This window comes from Crassostrea angulata, chromosome 7 (genome assembly GCF_025612915.1).
Source record: "Crassostrea angulata isolate pt1a10 chromosome 7, ASM2561291v2, whole genome shotgun sequence".
Classification (NCBI taxonomy): Eukaryota; Metazoa; Mollusca; class Bivalvia; order Ostreida; family Ostreidae; genus Magallana; species Magallana angulata.
Genome location: NC_069117.1, coordinates 36,809,546 through 36,827,370, shown reverse-complemented (window position 1 = coordinate 36,827,370; position 17,825 = coordinate 36,809,546). Strand labels below are relative to the sequence as shown.

Below are 17,825 nucleotides of genomic sequence, written 5' to 3'. Positions count from 1 at the left end.
TGGAAAGTAATACTATAGGTAAACATTCAGTGTTGACATTGTAAACAATCAATCTGGAAAATACAGAGGATCTGTCAGTCAGTCAGAGATGCTCCCCATACCAAAAAAAGTTACAAAAAAGTCATAACTTTCAAGGGCTTAAATAGTTACAAAAAAGTCATAACTAAGTCATGCAACTTTGGAACCACTACTTCTAATCGGTTCCAAAGTTGCATCATTTAGTTATGACTTTTTTGTGCCTCTGCAATAAGGTACAAAAAAGTCATGACCAAAGTATAACTGTCAATGATTTATTTTTCATCCAATAGGTAGAACAGGCACAAAATAGTTACAAAAATAGTTACAAAACAGTTATAAAAAGTAACTCAAATGTACCTATAAGTATAACTCAAATGTACCTAGTATGTCTATAACTAAAGTATAACTAGAGTTATATATGAGTTACATTTTTAGTTACATCAGAGTTATAAATTGAGGTACATCTATAGTTATAGATTTAGTTATATTTGAGTTATAGTTACATTTGAGTTATACTTTTAGGTACATTTGAGTTACAAATTGCGGTACATCAGAGTTATAGTTTTAGGTACATTTGAGTTATACTTTTGGGTACAGTTGAGTTACAAATTGAGGTACATCAGAGTTATAGTTTTAGGTACATCAGAGTTATAGTTTTAGTTACATTTGAGTTATACTTTTAGGTACATTTGAGTTATACTTTTAGGTACATTTGAGTTACAAATTGAGGTACATCAGAGTTATAGTTTTAGGTACATTTGAGTTATACTTTTAGGTACATTTGAGTTACACTTTTTAGGAGCTTTTGAATGGTTCAGAAAAATATAAATATTATTATTAAATAAAAAAAATATAAAACAAAACATCAATCAAATTTAAAACAAAACGTAAATAAAATATTTTTCAAACTTCATAGAATTACATATGTTGATTTCATTTCATAGCAACAATTAACAGTATTAAATACTATAAAGTATACATAACACAGCTACTATTGACAGACAAATTATATCATATAATATATACTAAAACAGCATTCTATTAAACTAAATAGATAACAAGTAATTAAATGTACTTCCTATATAGTTACTATTAATTTAAAATGCCATTTAATGAACATAGCTACTAATTAACAAAAACAAGTCTAAAGGCCAAACATGCAACATGCAAATAAATAGAACATTTAGGAAAATAAATATATTAATTACTCAGCTACTATTAAAATGCATCAGTAGTTTTATCAGCATAAACACACTTGAGGTTAATTCATTATTCAAATATATCACAGTCCTTAAAATCTCAAGCATAAACATGTATTACAGTTAAAAACAGCAAAACAACAATACTGATATTAAATTGTGATAAATATAAAAAACATGCATCACAAAAAGACTTTTAAATCACAAAATGTGAATAAAAATATGTATATCACAGCAAACATTATCAGAAGAAACTTTTTAAAAAGTTCAAATGTCAGGTCTTTTCCATTTGGAGAATCGGTATGTCTATAGGCCTCATAAAAAAGTTAATGAGTAGTTAAACGGTGGTCTTCAATTCAGTAAATTGCATCACAGTGTTGAATTTCGTTTCCGGTTAGAGCTGACCATTGCACTGATTTTGGTACGCATGGAGTACTTTATTTCTGCCCCTGAATCCTTTCCTTTGATGGTGGCATAGTCTGAAAATGCATAAGAATAGGATATCAAACATTTTTAAGATTAATGAGTTAATTGAAGTCATAAAAGAATTAGAGGACAATTTCAAATAACTGAAGAGAAAGGTAATCACTTTTTTCCCTCACATGAAAAATTCATTGAAGAAGAATTTAGTTAAATGGTTATTTGTCTTACCAACGATTGCATCAACAATTTTCTTGTCCAGTCCTCTTTTTCCATTTTTCCCCATTAGATTTCCTCTCTCTATCAGCTCTTCATTTGTGTAAAAGATGGACATTAGGAATCTGGCCATTGCTGTACCACTTTCTTTTTTCCCAGCTATTCTGATGTCTTTGGGATAGACATAAATCCCTCTTTGCGGCAACAACTCCATCATCTGGAATATGAAAAATTACAATAAAACACTGCCTTTGTTCCTTCCTACTATATCATTCAGTAAACTTTCAATTTTTATAAATTTAGAACTGTTGAGTTTGGTTCTTCATTAATGACATAATCGTCAATATTAATATTAAACAGTTTTTAAAAAATCTTGTAAATTTAAAATAAACATATTCTCACTTTGAACCACTACAATTGTTTTGAATTAATTAAAATAAAATCAGTGACCTGGTAGTTCTTCAAGAACTACATTAGTCCAAAAATAGAATTATTGTTTGTTTGGAATCGCCTCTTGCCCCCATTGAAATACCTCCCGCTTATAACTTTTTTGTTGCTTTTTTCAATGGTACAATGTTTGCAAGGTAGTTCATTTATCAAAATTTTTATTTCTTTTAAAAATTCTAAAGAAAAGAAATAAATTTTTCCTCTTTTGAGATTTTTATATTTTTTTGTCAATATTTAAGCAAACTTCCAACTGAAACCACCCTCCACCCCACCCTCCTGGGTGTGAAAATCCCAAGGCAGAAATTCCTTCCAATATTATAAGGCCATATTCATTTTATTTGGAACCTTTTTTTTTTTTATTAGTTATCAGTATAAATAGGTATTAAGAGAATAACTTACTCCATTATTTTCAGCTATTTCTTTAGGAACAACACCTGCTCTTGGCATGCCATCTGTTTGGGTCTTCCACTCGCCTAAATAATAAGATTTGAACATGTTAATGGTTACATGTTCCAAACAAGACACTACACAGATAAAAAATATCAATTTTTGGCTTGAAATAATTTACCAAGATCATACATAGATCATTTTTTAAATATATATTTGGTATATGATTGTCCCAATAGTACATTTAGTTATTTGGCAGTAAAAATGCAGGTATTCTTAACAAATGATCAAAAACTATAATCAATAGTTTCTTGTTGTGAGCTAAATTGAACAGTGTTCTTAAATATAAATTTTCATAGTTGGTCATTTTTTTTCAATTCAAGAATGTTGACACAAATTATGTTAAAATTCCCATGAACAGTTATGAAATAATCCTAAATGTGCTTAATTTTGTAGTCATTAATAGTCCTAATATGATGAAAAACCATTCAAATAATTAGTATTTTTATGAATGATTTTAAATTATCTTCATAAGTTCATATTCATATGTTACAAGTTAAAAAAATAATATTCATTTCAAATTATAACAATGAGTTTTCAAACCAGTTTATAGTTTTTAAAAATCTATAGTTTTTTAAAGTTCGCTCCAATTGATTTATTACCTGACTGTTTAGACTGAGAATGGGAAGTTCTGTATTTTTCCAACTCCTTTTCTGCTTTAGACAGTTTCTGCTTCATACGCTGGAGCTCCTGTTCTTTTGCTTCTAGCAGAGCTTTATAATCTTCCCTTTCATTGGTTTCAGCAGTCAAGGGTTCCTCAGGACTCATAGGGGAGATTTCCTATGAAAGGAAAAATGAAGAAAATAATAACAGTTTTACAAAACACAGACTTCACTTGGTGTTTCACCTTAAGAAAGCCCCACATAACAATTTTTATTAAATGCGTGGGTTCATTAATGATGGCCAACTTTGTCCATATGTATACTTCTTTCCTGAAGTTAAAATGGCATGTTTCAAAAAAGTATAGATGAGCATAATAATAGTCTTAAATTGAATCCCAAATATTACTGAATGTGGGAAAAACTTGTCTAATTAATGGCATTTGATAAAAAAAAAATTAAATAAAGTTTCAGTAAAAGATATAGCCTTAGAGTTAACTCAGACATGACCTGTGTCAAAGTACAGTTTTGGTTTAAACATTAGCTGCTTCTTACTTTATACAGTATTTACTGTTTAATCTAGTGAAAATTTTTCTTAAGCTAGTATTTTCTATAATACTATTCATCCCTTGAATACTATTTCTTCAATATTACCTCATTTGAATCGTCCATCCCATCTGTTCTTTCTAGAAAGTCATCCAGAATTTGGTCACCATCTTGAGCCGAAGATGTTCTTCCTGGCAACTGCAATATATAAGTTAAGAGGTTAATGATGTATCATTTGATTGAAGCATGGCTATTTATAGACATTTGTTTCAGTCTCATTGTTGAAATAAAAAACAAACTTGACCAAATAACAGATAAGAGTCTGCAGAAGACTTAATTATTTGATACCAATTCATTGTATTACCTCAGCATGAGCAGATTGTTGAGAACTCGCAGCAGGGAGATATGATTTGGAAAAGTTTGGTCGCAATGGGTGGTAGGTCTTATCATGGTCAGCAGAGGCTGGAGCATTGAATCCTCGCTGTTGACTTGAAGCAGGAGTACTGTAATGCTGTTCCTGATGAAATCCAGGTAATGAACCATGGTACGGTGATGCATGATGGGCGAAGTAGGGACTGGCAGAAGTACTGTCAGGCTGTGAATATGGTTGATGACTTGGACTGCTGTACGAGTACTGATTCCCATAATGGAATGCGTTGTTCTGATTCTGCTCTGGATTACCGGTAAAGCTGAAAGGTTGTGCAGCCTGATAAGGATGATGGCCTGGTGCATCGTAACTGAATGCTGCAGACTGGGGGTTACTCCAAACTGCCTCCTGTCTCCATTGCTGATGGGGGGCATGTGAGTTAGAATGGTTTTGTTGTTCTTCTGCGGTCCTCATTGGCTGGGTTGATGAAGTAACCTGTAAAAAAAAAACCAACCATTTTGAGATATTTTGTTCATCCATATACTATACATAGTGTACCCAATACAATATTTGTCAAAAAAAAACAACAACTGTAGTTTATCATTCTTATCAATTAAGGAAATGTATGTAGGTGAAATAACACACCAGGGAAAAGTCACTTAACTTTACAGTAAATTATTTGATTATAAAAGAGATAACGAAAAAAAAAATTACGTGTGTCAAATATGCAGAAAATTTGCAGATTGGGGATAAAAAATGAATATAAAAATTTTTTAATTCAGTCAGTAACAACAAAAGCTCCTACGGGATTCGAACTTTGAATGTAGGAATCACAAGCCCGACACTTTATCCACTCGTTTTTACAGTAAGTTACATGTTATCATCGATAAAATCCTTTTAATAAAACGAAATGTGGTTTGATCAGATCAGAGATCAGCCATTTTGTGACAATGTGTTATTTCAATATATAGATTATCAAATAGCTTCCAGATTGTTTTTTCAAAGATCAGTCATACGTTGTTATGGCAAATTGACTTAACTAGCTTAATTTTTGATGTACACAACATTACTTTAAAGGAAAGGTAATTGTTAATATCACTGAAATATGATTTAAGGAAAAATTTGTGATTGAGTTAAAGTAAGGAGTGGTTGACCTTATTTTGCAAAAATAAAGTAGGGAAATTGCTACATCACTGCAGTTATTTATTGCATCAGAAAGTCAGAATTTGATTTAACTTTTTTCATACAACTGAAATTACCTTCTGCTTAAATACATCGAGTGACTGCAAAAATTCAGCATTTTTCTGAAGGGAGATTTCTTTTTTTCTTTTATTCTCTTCTCTTTTCTTCTCCTTTTCAGCTTTGTCTTCTAAAATAAAAAGTAATTAAAATAATTAATTTGACGTCATATTATTTGTTGTTAATTTTCTAATAAAACTATTCATTCAGTCTGGTCTAGAACAAATAAGTACACTTTTGATAAAAGGTTCTATAATTCAAAAGTGTCAACCATGTGAAGCAGTTGCCAGTTTCATTTGAATATAATTTCATTATAAAATTTTACTAGGTAAGAACTATTTGGTTAACATTTTCTTAGAAAAATAGAACCACGGAAAAGTTTTATTTTATAGTGGTAAATCTCATCAAATCACTCAACTTGACCAATGACTTTTTTTATTCAAAACTCAATAGCAAATAAAATGTTTTAATATAAACATTTTTAGGGTTACTTAACCACATGTACCTTTGTTCCCTTGATTCTTTGCTTTCTTTGGAGTATCTCCCTTCTTAGCAGTACTTTTTCTTCCTTTCTTTGTTGGCTTATCTGTAAAGGAGAACATAAAAACAAATATAATCTTTTTAAACAAAGACTGGTTTGGTACACACATATTCATATTCTTGTATATTCTGATGATAAAATGTAAGCTTCATGGAACACTTGTTGATCATTCAGAATGCATAGACTTTAAGGTGTTTTTTTTTTAATAAAATGTTTTAAGAAGGTTGATTTTTACCAACTCTTCTGTGCAGTTACTCTGGCAACCCAGAAACAAAAGGTTTTGGACCTTAGCAAAAATTATTAGTGCTGACAAGACATTGATTTATTCGATGTAATGTAAGCTGCAGTATTGTTTTCAAGGAAACTTATTTATAGATACCTTAAAAATAATCAAATTTTTATTTTGCAAACTGTTTAGACATTTTTCATCATTTGTATTTCTATGCCAGAGTTCAGTATATTCTTGTTCAACCAGACGCTTGGTTGTCTCTGTAAATCAAGTCTCTCTTGCTTGTCGGAGATTAACAGAGACAGTCGAGCGTCTGGTTGAACAATACTAAAGTTCAATATTGTTTGGATCCATACAATTTTCACAACTTTTTGAAGTTACTGATACATAGTTTAATGGAATTAAATCTATCTTTAGATATTACTCAAAATGATTCATATCGGGTTTTCTTGAATGAATTGAACGGGGAAACTACCACAATGTCTATTATTATACACATACTTAGCATAATTGTACAAAAAAAAATTGATATAAAATTGGACCAAGCAGCTTTAATAACAATTTAGCATATATTTATTGAACAAAACTGTTGTATGCTGTCATTTTGACTTGCACTATTCGAAGCATAAAGAGGGATAAACTGAAAGTAATCTTTTGAATGTCGTAACAGAAAGTTAGACTTCTTTTTAATATATACTTGTTAGGAATAATGAAATTCCACTTTGGGGCCAAGAGTCATGATCTAGTACTCTGCAAAGCCTCTTCCTAGACTGTTAATCTTTTCCCTGAGGTGGAATATCACTATCCCACACTCAAAATAATAAATGATTCTATTATTTCCAATCTTAAGTATGGTACTCTGTCTTACCTCTGGAAGACACACCAACATTGTTGTCATTACCCTGTTCAGTCACTTCTGTGGCTGTAAATAAGTAAAAAAATTAATAATGTAAAATGTGATTAACAAATAGCTATTCATTTCAATATTAAATTATATACATAAATAAATTTTTGCAGCAAATTACTTTCAATGTGCAGGATTAAACACAATTAGGAAAGAAAACAAATAATTACAATGCATTATTTTTGTTTTACCTTTTTGTGTCTGTTGATTTTTCTGGGCAATGTAATCCTCTGCTAACTTCTCAAGTTCTTTCTTTCCTTCTGTTGATGACTCTAAAAAGGTACAGGAATAAATTATATGGGATCTTTAAAAAACTTATGATTTAATGAAGTTTTATAGAACCTTGCAAATATGTTGTACTTGTTATTGAAGAAATGGAAAAAGACCAGAACACAATGGCTTAATTTCCACGTAAGACACCAATTCATAGGTTTAAGTCTGTAATTGTCTCTGTGACAATAACTATACTATGTCCCAAGATATTCTGGATTCACATTTGGCTTAATTGCTTGATATTAAGTATAAATACTTCAGTATTCAAACCATGTTCATTCCAAAGTATGAAAAATTTCCAAGTTTTCTCAGTCGAAACGCCCGTTCGCTTATCAGGTGTCAATACAATGCTAAAAAATGTGATGTCTACGGAGCTTTTGTATTGCAACAAGCCCGGATGATAACGTTGAAAAATTGCAGTATGTATTTCGAGTGTATTCTGAATGGAGAAAAGATGTAAACATTCCCCATTATAAATATTGGGTGTGGTGTGGTACGTCTCTATAACAAACGCCTCAGTGGGCAAAAAGAAAATTTGAGTTTTGACATTCTGATTTTTTTTATCATGAGAATAGTACCCACAATTGTGTTAATTGTAAATAGCTTCCAATGTTCTTGTGAAAACTCGTTAAAATGTTGTGTAATTAAAAAGATGTATCAAACATAATTGTTTAAAAATGTAACTTATAGTCGTATGCAAAAAGTTTTTTGATCGACTTTAGTGCTAAAATTAAAACAATTACACAATGTTTGTTATTATTTAGGGTATGTTATAAAATTTCTGTTCGAATATTGTTAAAAATTCAATTTCCTGTGAACAGTGATGACGTCTGTATCATATTCAAAATGTATGGTCGCCATTTTGAATAATCGCTAAACCGGCTTGATATCTCAACGAGGTTCGTCGCGACTGAATAATTTTCAAATTTTGTTTCTTCCATATCTTCGGAAGAGACGATCGACAAAAATTTTCAAATTGTCAGTTTCGACGAATCTCGCTGAGAACCGCTCATCTCCAACGATTTCCTGTCAAAAATGTTCCCAATAGAGACGTTTCTTTGATGTATTATTGTGTTTCATCAATGTTAATAGAGTATACCATCTTACCATGAAAAGTCAGACTGCAAATTTAGGCTAATGCTGCTTTTCCATTAATTTTTCAAAAATGGAGAACGGATGTTAATGTTGGGGAATCCCTTTTCTGATTGGTTGCTATATTGGTGCATGTTGTTACTTATTATAAAATCCCTGCAACGAAGGCTAATATTTTCCTTCAAATAGATAGTCCAATTAATTTACGACAAGGTACTGTCTCAGTCTAATATTCAATTTGCAGTGTTTAATGAAGAGAAAAAAATTAATTTGATGTTAACGTAATTTTGTGTGACGTCCTGTTGTGTAATATTGACATTTTCCCCCCTATACTTGCAATTTTGTTTTAAATATACGAATTATTAAAAGATATTCATGCAGCTTCTGATGAATAAATGTAAATAATAATTAATATAAATGAGTGGTAATATTTCAGTCAATATGTGTTTTCAATAAGCTGAAAAGAATCGTTTTTAAGAAAGTTTTAAAGATCTAAAATACAGAACTAATAACGTTGACAGCAGATGCAACTTTTCATTTATGCATGAATATTTACAATTAATTGCAATTTTCAGTGCTTTTGACTTTTTTGGATTTGATCATGGCACAATCAAAATTACCACCTCCCAATACTCAAAGAGTGATATCTTGTTCAGTATTTATTCGTTATGTAATTCCCTAGATTTTAATGTGAATAGATCAAAATAAGTACGAAATAGAGTACAAGCATTACCATCTTTTCATTTAATGAATCATGCAGTTTTAAAAAATCTTTGTCAATTCTTGGTTAAAAACAACTTATAAATCCTCCCAAAATGGCGGATGTTTTACCCACAATGCAATGCGCCTAAAATGGGCGCCATCTTGAATTTAAGCTAATCTTAAAAAAACGAAGATTGCTTTGACCTTTTAAATGTAATTTTAGGTCCTTTGAGATGTGTGATAACAACACTTTATAACATCTAAACGAAAATAACCATATTCTCTAACAAAATTGCAAGTTTAGGGGGAAAATATGCCAATATTACACCACAGGACGTCACACAAAATGGCGCGCTGTTCGATTTAAAATTCAAAAACTGGTAACAATATTTATGAGGTTTAACCCTATACAATACCGGTTTAAGGCTTTTCTGTGTAAAAGCTCATTAATAGACACTTAAGTTCGATACATAATGTGCAAAAAACTATCAACGTTTTTGAGGATTTTCAAAAAAATCATATATTTAGTCTTGTATGAAAAATAATATAAATATATATCGTATTATATATATACATGTATATAAGCTAACCCTTAAGCTTTCAAATTATGCAAAGATTTTTTTAAATACCTTTAATGGCAAGAATCTTCGCCTTGTGAACCCCTGGAAATCCATGGCAGCTGGCAGTCACAATTTCACCGACCTGGTACTGGTCAAAGTCTTTTCTAGGCTCTTTCACACGAGTTAAACTGACCGTGCTCACTTTTTCCTCTTCAATCCACTCCACGAGGGCATGCATGGTTGAATTTTGCTTAATTATTCAGGAAAACCTTTCACCTCCTAGACCTCCTTGAACCCAAGCTATGTCCAAATTCGAAATGAAGTGGCTGGGCCAATAAAAACCGTTCGTTAGCCCGCTTTAAAATCGACCAATCAGATTCGAGCATGACGTAATTACGGAAACATACGAAGTATATTTGTTGCTACAAATCTTAAGAATACAAGTTTATATACTATTTAAAAAACATAACATTAACCAGTTAGATCAATTAGAATAACAATTCATTGAAAAAATATGTTGTTTAAATTTTTTCAATGTACGAACATAACCGATCATGTACGAAGATGTACGAAGATAGCCGATAGCCGCACTTCCGGCATCTTCAAACCATGAAGGCGCCATATTTGTAAAATGGAGGGAAAAGCGGCTCGCAGAAAACGAGGGTATTACCAGGTTTATCTTGCCGATAAGTCTGTACCAAAGCCTAAAGTTTCATTATGGCGCTTCAAAAAGAAAACTGAGACGGCACAGCCCACGAAAGACTACGATGACTGCCATTTTCACGACTCAACTGCATCACCGTCACTTGATCATGTCGATCCTGCTGATTTCATTGACGCATTTCACAAAGAAACTTTCGACGATGTGAGTGATTTTCTCCTTTTTAATTGCTGCAAAACCATTCAGTTATATAAGATATATCGCATATAATTATATTAATAATATTCGACAAAAGTTTTTACTCATTGCCATTGTGATTGGCGTATGTTGGGTGCCAATCTTTGAAACGTTATCTTCAACTGACGATAGCTGTTAACGTTTTTTTTTCAACACGGTAAAATTTTATAACATAATATCAATATTTGTAAACCATTTTATGTAACACAAAATCGTTTACATTGGTCTAATGCTAACACACAACATTCACACTTTGATTTAAGAGACAGAAGAATGGAAATATTCAATGACCATTTTATAAAATTTCTTAGCAAAAAGAACTATGAGTGGATCGTCTTTTCTTGTAGATCATGACAGATCATCCGAGGGATCTTGTAGAAGACTTTGACCAAACAGAACCTTGCCCAAACGCCCTGTTTGAAAATTCTGACGAAGAGTTTCTACTTCAAGATGAAGATGATGAGGATTCTGGGGATGATGAAGCATGTAGAGATGACAGTCAAACAGGTATTAAAAAAGTAATTTTCAAGGATATATGATACAATTTATGTGCCAAATAAGGCCCCATATTGGCCTTATATGAACATCATCATTTAACTGTTATTCTTTGCATCCATTGTACAGATTTATTCATGTGATGTGTGTTTTAAAATAGGAAAACAATTGCATTAACGAAAGAACATCAGGATGAAAAAAAAAATGGCTCTTTATCACTGCTGCATTATAGGTCAAATTCTGTCGTTATTATTGATTAATTTCATTGAATCAGGGCTCAAATACCCATACAATCAAAAATGACCATATAGCTCGCATATGAGACTTAAATGCAGTTTTTGTAAAGTTCTTGAATTAAAAGCCAGTCGCTATTTGTCAATCAAAAATATCCGCCCGGTTCTTTTTCCGAAATTTTACATCGGGTTCAAAATCTTTCAAAATATAAACAAAATGGCGGACTATTTGAACAACATGGTATGTTTCAGTCCTAACGAAGAAGAGACTTCGGCCAGTGGAAGATTTACATGCAAAATATGTTTAGTAATGTATGTGACACTTTAACATACATGTAACAAGACACTGTAACATAACGAGAAGGTAAACTTATTTTGTTACGCCAGTGGGAAAAGAACTTCGTACGAGACCAAGAGATATTCCATATGTATCCACTCAAAACAATCAATTTTGGAGATTAAGTAGACTCGTCTCCATAGAAACAATGTATAAGAAAAATTCTAGTACCAAAAAATATTTTAATAATGAGTATAGGTCATTTTTGATTGTATGGGTATTATTAATTTTTTTTTTTTGGTCAGACGTAAAACGTGAGATAAATAAAAATCTTTTCAACAATACATTTCTTTTATTTTCTACAGTATATTTAATGAGAGAAAACATGCAGATATCAAACAGATAATTCACTATGCACTAAATAATGATAAATACAATAAAAAGAATAGAGCTATCATTTATTGATTTGATTAATCATTTATTAAAATGATTTTTAGTGGATCTGTTTTTATGAAACCTTTGAATGGTCACACATTCTAAGTTTAAAAATTTCTAAAAGGAATGGCTCTCATCAGACACGTACATGTACCTCAGACCACTTGACTCCACACTTATTTAGGGCTTTAATAATGTTAATAAAGGTTAATTGTAATAATTGATAGATTTAAAGCTGCAAATCTGTTTTATCGGTAGTTCATTTGCAAATATTAATCACAAATCATTCTATAAGAAAGAAAGTAAGCATAGCACCCAGATTTTACTCAACGATAGAAGGCAGGTGGATGCTTCAGTTTGGCAGTTATTAAAGAATTATTATTGTTTGAATCTGTCACAACAGATACATCGCAATTGCCCCTATTTTGTATTTGTTGAAATTGTCGCCATGTTTTCCCCTCTAATTAAATAACTGAACCCGATGTAATAAACCAAACCCAATTTTAAAAAATGTATTGAACCGAAAAACAAAGCAGTGAATCCAAAATTGAATCAGACGATAGTATAGAACAGTATCGATATTTCGGTATATCGTTTCAGCCCCAACATTTAGTGTTTTACAATATCACTGTTTGTAGAAAAACAGAGGAAATTTGGAAAAAAAACTTGGAAATTTGTTAAAAAAAGAAAAATTAAAGACATTTAATTGTATTATAAAGTATTTTATCCATTAAAAATCTACTTAAAAGCACAGTGTTCCCTAGCTGCTAAGCTGCTAAATCATGAAAAATTGTACTTATTTTAAATTGGGAATGAGGCCAATTCTCGACCCCTGCTAAAAAGGTAATGATTAATCCCTGGTGTCTCTTAGAAACTAATATTTTTTTTTTTTTTTTTTTATTTACAGAGGACTCGCTTGGGGACCAACCACTGTATACAGGTGCAACTATTACATTAGCTGCCAGCATGATTCTCATCATTTCATTTGCCATGCGACATGCCCTTACAGGAGAAGCTCTAGCCGACCTATTAGTTCTGCTTGAATTGCACTGCCTTTCACCGAACCTGTGTTCCAGAAATCTTAGAACATTCATGAACTTTTTCAGCAGTTTGAAATCACCCCTTGAATTTCACTACTACTGTGAGAAGTGTTTAGTGTACCATGGAACTGAAAAGCAGAATATGTGTCAGAAATGTGGAACTGCAACAAAGAAAAGAACAACCTCCTACTTCCTGGTGATACCAGTTGTGTCGCAACTCTCATCACTATTTGCAGGTAAACTTATTGCACTGATCTGTAACATACAGATTTTATGTTAAGGTACCTCACTACCTCTAGACTTAAATTTTTTTTAAAACCATAGTCACATTATGGCAATTCATATATTTCGGTAAATTGTTAAATCAATAGTTTGTATGTCTTCATAGCTGAGTGATTAAACTACAAGCTTATGAAATCCAGATCAAAAGTTTAAATATTTATTATTTACTGAATTAGGTTATTGAAACTAACAAGTTTTTGAGAAACTATTTCAAGGTGTCATTAGCCTCTTTAGAAGATTGCTACATTTTAATTTACAAATACATGGCAGAAAAGAATTGTCATACATAAAATTAAAGTTTTGTTTATGTATGTATTAGATATTAAAATGCACACATCATTCCTTTCAATAACATGTTGTAGTTTTAAAGTAGAATGGGTATTAAAAAAATTGCCACTGTTATTCATACTTGCTGGTCTTTCAGATGGAACCCTTATCCAACACATAAAGGACTACAAGTCATCAGTGGAAAAGAGAGACGACAGATACCTGAGCGATATCACAGATGGAAGATTATACAAGGAGAGATTCCAAAGGGATGGGTATTTCCAAGGCAGTACTCCTTTGGAAAAGGAACAGCTCCACATCTCTTTCCAGATGAATACTGATGGAGTTTCTCTATTCAGGTCTTCCAACTTCAGCATTTGGCCAGTTTATTTTGTTATCAACGAACTGCCTCCCCATTTAAGGTAAGATTGCCATGATATCAATGATGGAATATTTTTCCCAGGCTAAAAGAAGATTCTTTCAACAAATTGGCCAAAATCTGACCAATTTTTAAAAGTTAACTGGCCAGTTTCTTGTTTAAGACAGCAAGTAGGAAAACTTTAAGAAGAGTTAAAGATATTTGCATATTTTTTTCAAATAAAAGTTACGGTAATATGGAAATAAAATAAATATATGTATTGTACAAACTCACCTCTTTGTATACAGGGCTGAGTTCAATTTGTGAGAAAAACATTGTTTTGACAAGTCAGCCATCTCTCTTAAATTTACAGAGTTTTGAAGCTGAATTAAAAGATTTCAGAATGATTTGATATGATGTGTCATTATATTTTAAAAACACATATATACTTTTGTAGGTTTTCAAGGAGTAACAGAATTTTTGCTGGACTTTGGTTTGGTTATTCCAAGCCAGACTTTGGCACTTTCCTGAGGCCATTTGCTGAAAGTCTGCATGACATCTATTTGTCAGGTATGTATCAATATCATTATAGTTAAATAACAAAGGGGGAGGGGGACAGGAAAAGGTCATAAATTAGGACACACTCATTTCTTACACAGTGATACTTAATCATGAAAATTATATCTAAGCATACTGAGTATTAAGCCCATACATATCTGTTAAGCATCAAGATTTGTTAATATTCTTAAGTTATTATGGATTGGATACTTAAGGTAATAGGGGCTAACCCATGTTATTATAAACTAACTTAATTGCCTTTCGCTGCATAATGTGTTGTGTTGAAATGAATGTTTAAATTTTATTTCAGGACTTTTGGTGAATGGTTTAAGGATTCGAGGAATTCTACTAAATGGTGTATTTGATGCTCCTGCAAGGTGCCTGTTCCAGAATATGGTCCAATTTAACGGTTTTCATGGCTGTCCATATTGTTTCATACCTGGGAAAACTTTCAAGACCAGTGAAAGAGGACATTCGTTAGTGTACCCTTTCAATATGGATAGTGCCAATGGACACCATGAGCTGCGGACACACACCGTGCAGACTCAACAGGGACAACAGGCTGAGATGAACAAGACCAATGGAGGGGGTTCTGTTTATGGTGCTAAAGGACTAACTTGGTTCCATTTCCTGCCCCACTTTGATATTGTTCGTGGCACATCCTTGGATTACATGCATTGCGTCCTTCTTGGGGTTATGAAAATGCTGATGACATTATGGTTTGATAAATCCCACCGCAATGAGCCATTCAGCATTTCGTCAAGAATATCTGAAGTAGACAGGAGGTTGATGCAGGTCAAACCACCAAGCTTCATATCAAGACTTCCCCGTTCACTGGCAGAAGTAACCCACTACAAGGCAGCAGAATTGAAGAACTTTCTCCTGTTCTACAGTCTCCCATGTCTCTTTGGTGTGCTGCCAGATGACCAGTATCATCACCTCACTCTTCTAGTGTATGCAATTTACAGCATGCTGAAGGACCGTATTTCTGCGGAGGACATTCACGACTCAAGGAAGAAGGTGATGGAGTTCGTCTTAAATCTGCCAGTCCTCTATGGAGAGAGGTACTTGACCTCAAACATTCATCTTCTTCTCCATCTTACGGACAAAGTGGAAGATCTTGGACCACTATGGTGTTCATCATGTTTTTACTTCGAAGATTTCAACGGTCAACTTCGCCGTCTATTCCATGGAACACAAAGCATAGAGACCCAAATAGCCTTCGCCGTGTGTGTTCACCAGAAGCTTCCACAAATGTCTGCATTCTTACAGTATGGAAGCTGTGAGAAAGACTTCTTCAAGAAAATGATGGAGAAGAAAACCCAGTCCACAAAGGAAGTGATTACAGACAACATTTCTGTTGTTGGAGCATATTACGGTGGCCGTTTAACAGACACAGAGCAGTATTTGCTTTCCACAACTGTTGGACAGTGGGAAACTGTGTCCTTTTTCAATCGTGTATGTATTGGGAACCAACTAGTCCATTCAAAGCAATGTAAAACAACAACAAGAAGGAACAACACAATCGTAAGATACCGGAATGGCAACATGCATTTTGGACAGGTAGAACATTTTCTCAAAGTGAAAACTCAGTGTCCTCCACACTGTGCCAGTTCCTACAACAAGATTGTGTTCTACGCAATCATTAATGTGATGAACATTGTAGCAGGTGTGGCAGATATGACGAGGAGCACCAGCCACATGCACATGGTGCCATTGCAGTCACCAACTGGACAGTTAGCAGTGGTTCCATTGCAGGACATTTGCGATGTTTGTATCTGTGCAAGTGTTCATGAGGACTTACACTTTGTGTCGGTGCTGCCTAACAGAATTGAAAAGGAGTGAAGATCTGCATCACGCTTAGGCGAGTCTTGCAAGACAATCCATGTGGGTGTTAAACTTAATATGATGTTCTAAATGATTTGTAAGGACTCTGCTAAAAAATTATTGTTCAACATCAGTGCTTTTATTGGTATTTGTAATTGTTTTAAAGCAATAAGATCTGCAGTATTATTTTGAAAAATGATATTTGACTTCAAAAAAATGTAAAATTTACATGAATAGTTAAGCATTACAGTATCTTGTAACACTTCTTATGTGATATTAATTGTATAAAATACCATACGAAATATCATATTGCTTTATTATGTTGAAAATATTGAATGCCTAAATCTTGTTCGACAGCTTGCAATGCTTATATATTACTGTTGATTGAAAGTGAAATAAATTAATAGCATTTTCACTACTTTAAGACAACCAGATATCATTTTAATATTTCTTTGTTTCATATACTGTGTAACTGTCTTTTATAGAACAATCCAGTAGAAATGAATAACTTACATAGGTTTTTTTATATTATTTGTTTTAATTTCCTAAATTGATTAGATATGTTAGAGGAGTTGTCAATTTTCATTTAAATCTGGTTGCCTTAAAAAGTGAACATGGATATTATTTTTTCCTTAAAAAATTGTTTTTCTTTTGTTCTTTGTTTAAAATTTTCTAGTTAAATAAATTTCTTTAATATAACACCCCTTTCCAAAAAAAGATTTTTTAAAGCAATTATATTCCATGAATTTCAAGGAAACTAGAATGGGAACTGCAAAAATGACAAAGTTCAATTTAGTTATAGTCCAGGTACACTAGAAAATGACAAAGTTCGATTTAGTTACATTTGAGGCACACTAGAAAAAGACTAAGTTCAATTGAGTTATAGTCCAGGTACACTGGAAAATGACAAAGTTCGATTTAGTTACATTTGAGGCACACTAGAAAAAGACTAAGTTCAATTGAGTTATAGTCCAGGTACACTGGAAAATAACAAAGTTCAATTCAGTTACATTTGAGGCACACTGGAAAATAACAAAGTTCAATTTAGTTACATTTGAGGCACACTGGAAAATGACAAAGTCCAATAGAGTTATATTTGAGTTATACTTTATCTAGACTAAGTTGAAATTAGTTACATTTCAGTTATACTTGAAAAAAATTAAGTCCAATTTAGGCACTAAAAAGTCATGACTATTTTATAACTCTGATGTCAGTTACAAAAAAGTTACCAGTTTAGTTATAAAAAAGTTATGACTGAGTATAACTAATTTTGGTATGGGTCATCGTGGAATAATCATGTCAAAAATCACCTCTTGCCTCCTGAACAGTCGCCCACATCTGCATGGCTTTGTGTGG

At 32.4% G+C, this 17,825-nt stretch overlaps 3 protein-coding genes across 3 annotated transcripts in view; 1 reads left to right on the top strand and 2 right to left on the bottom strand.

Annotated features, from left to right (window-relative positions):
* Positions 1–17,825, bottom strand: part of LOC128192813 (protocadherin-11 X-linked-like) — a 36,317-nt gene that overhangs the window by 16,886 nt on the left and 1,606 nt on the right. The window lies entirely within an intron of this gene.
* On the bottom strand, positions 1,008–10,070 carry LOC128192816 (uncharacterized). The gene is made up of 11 exons (XM_052865801.1): positions 9,869–10,070; positions 7,364–7,444; positions 7,137–7,190; positions 6,004–6,084; positions 5,519–5,628; positions 4,257–4,754; positions 4,001–4,090; positions 3,350–3,527; positions 2,700–2,773; positions 1,869–2,070; positions 1,008–1,696 (listed from the first exon to the last, which is right to left on the bottom strand). The coding sequence occupies exons 1-11, from the start codon at positions 10,035–10,037 to the stop codon at positions 1,587–1,589; spliced, it is 1,647 nt and encodes a 548-aa protein (XP_052721761.1). The 5' UTR covers positions 10,038–10,070; the 3' UTR covers positions 1,008–1,586.
* On the top strand, positions 10,426–17,725 carry LOC128192814 (uncharacterized). The gene is made up of 6 exons (XM_052865800.1): positions 10,426–10,664; positions 11,045–11,204; positions 13,045–13,413; positions 13,884–14,148; positions 14,542–14,654; positions 14,953–17,725. The coding sequence occupies exons 1-6, from the start codon at positions 10,431–10,433 to the stop codon at positions 16,485–16,487; spliced, it is 2,676 nt and encodes an 891-aa protein (XP_052721760.1). The 5' UTR covers positions 10,426–10,430; the 3' UTR covers positions 16,488–17,725.

Coding starts and splice junctions, on each gene's coding strand:
- LOC128192814 (XM_052865800.1), top strand. CDS start 10,431: ATGGAGGGAAAAGCGGCTCGCAGAAAACGAGGGTATTACCAGGTTTAT. Junction 11,205..13,044: donor TAGAGATGACAGTCAAACAG/GTATTAAAAAAG, acceptor TTTTATTTACAG/AGGACTCGCTTGGGGACCAA. Junction 14,655..14,952: donor GCATGACATCTATTTGTCAG/GTATGTATCAAT, acceptor ATTTTATTTCAG/GACTTTTGGTGAATGGTTTA.
- LOC128192816 (XM_052865801.1), bottom strand. CDS start 10,037: ATGCATGCCCTCGTGGAGTGGATTGAAGAGGAAAAAGTGAGCACGGTC. Junction 5,629..6,003: donor AAAGAATCAAGGGAACAAAG/GTACATGTGGTT, acceptor TTTTTATTTTAG/AAGACAAAGCTGAAAAGGAG. Junction 2,071..2,699: donor AAATAGCTGAAAATAATGGA/GTAAGTTATTCT, acceptor TTCATATTCCAG/ATGATGGAGTTGTTGCCGCA.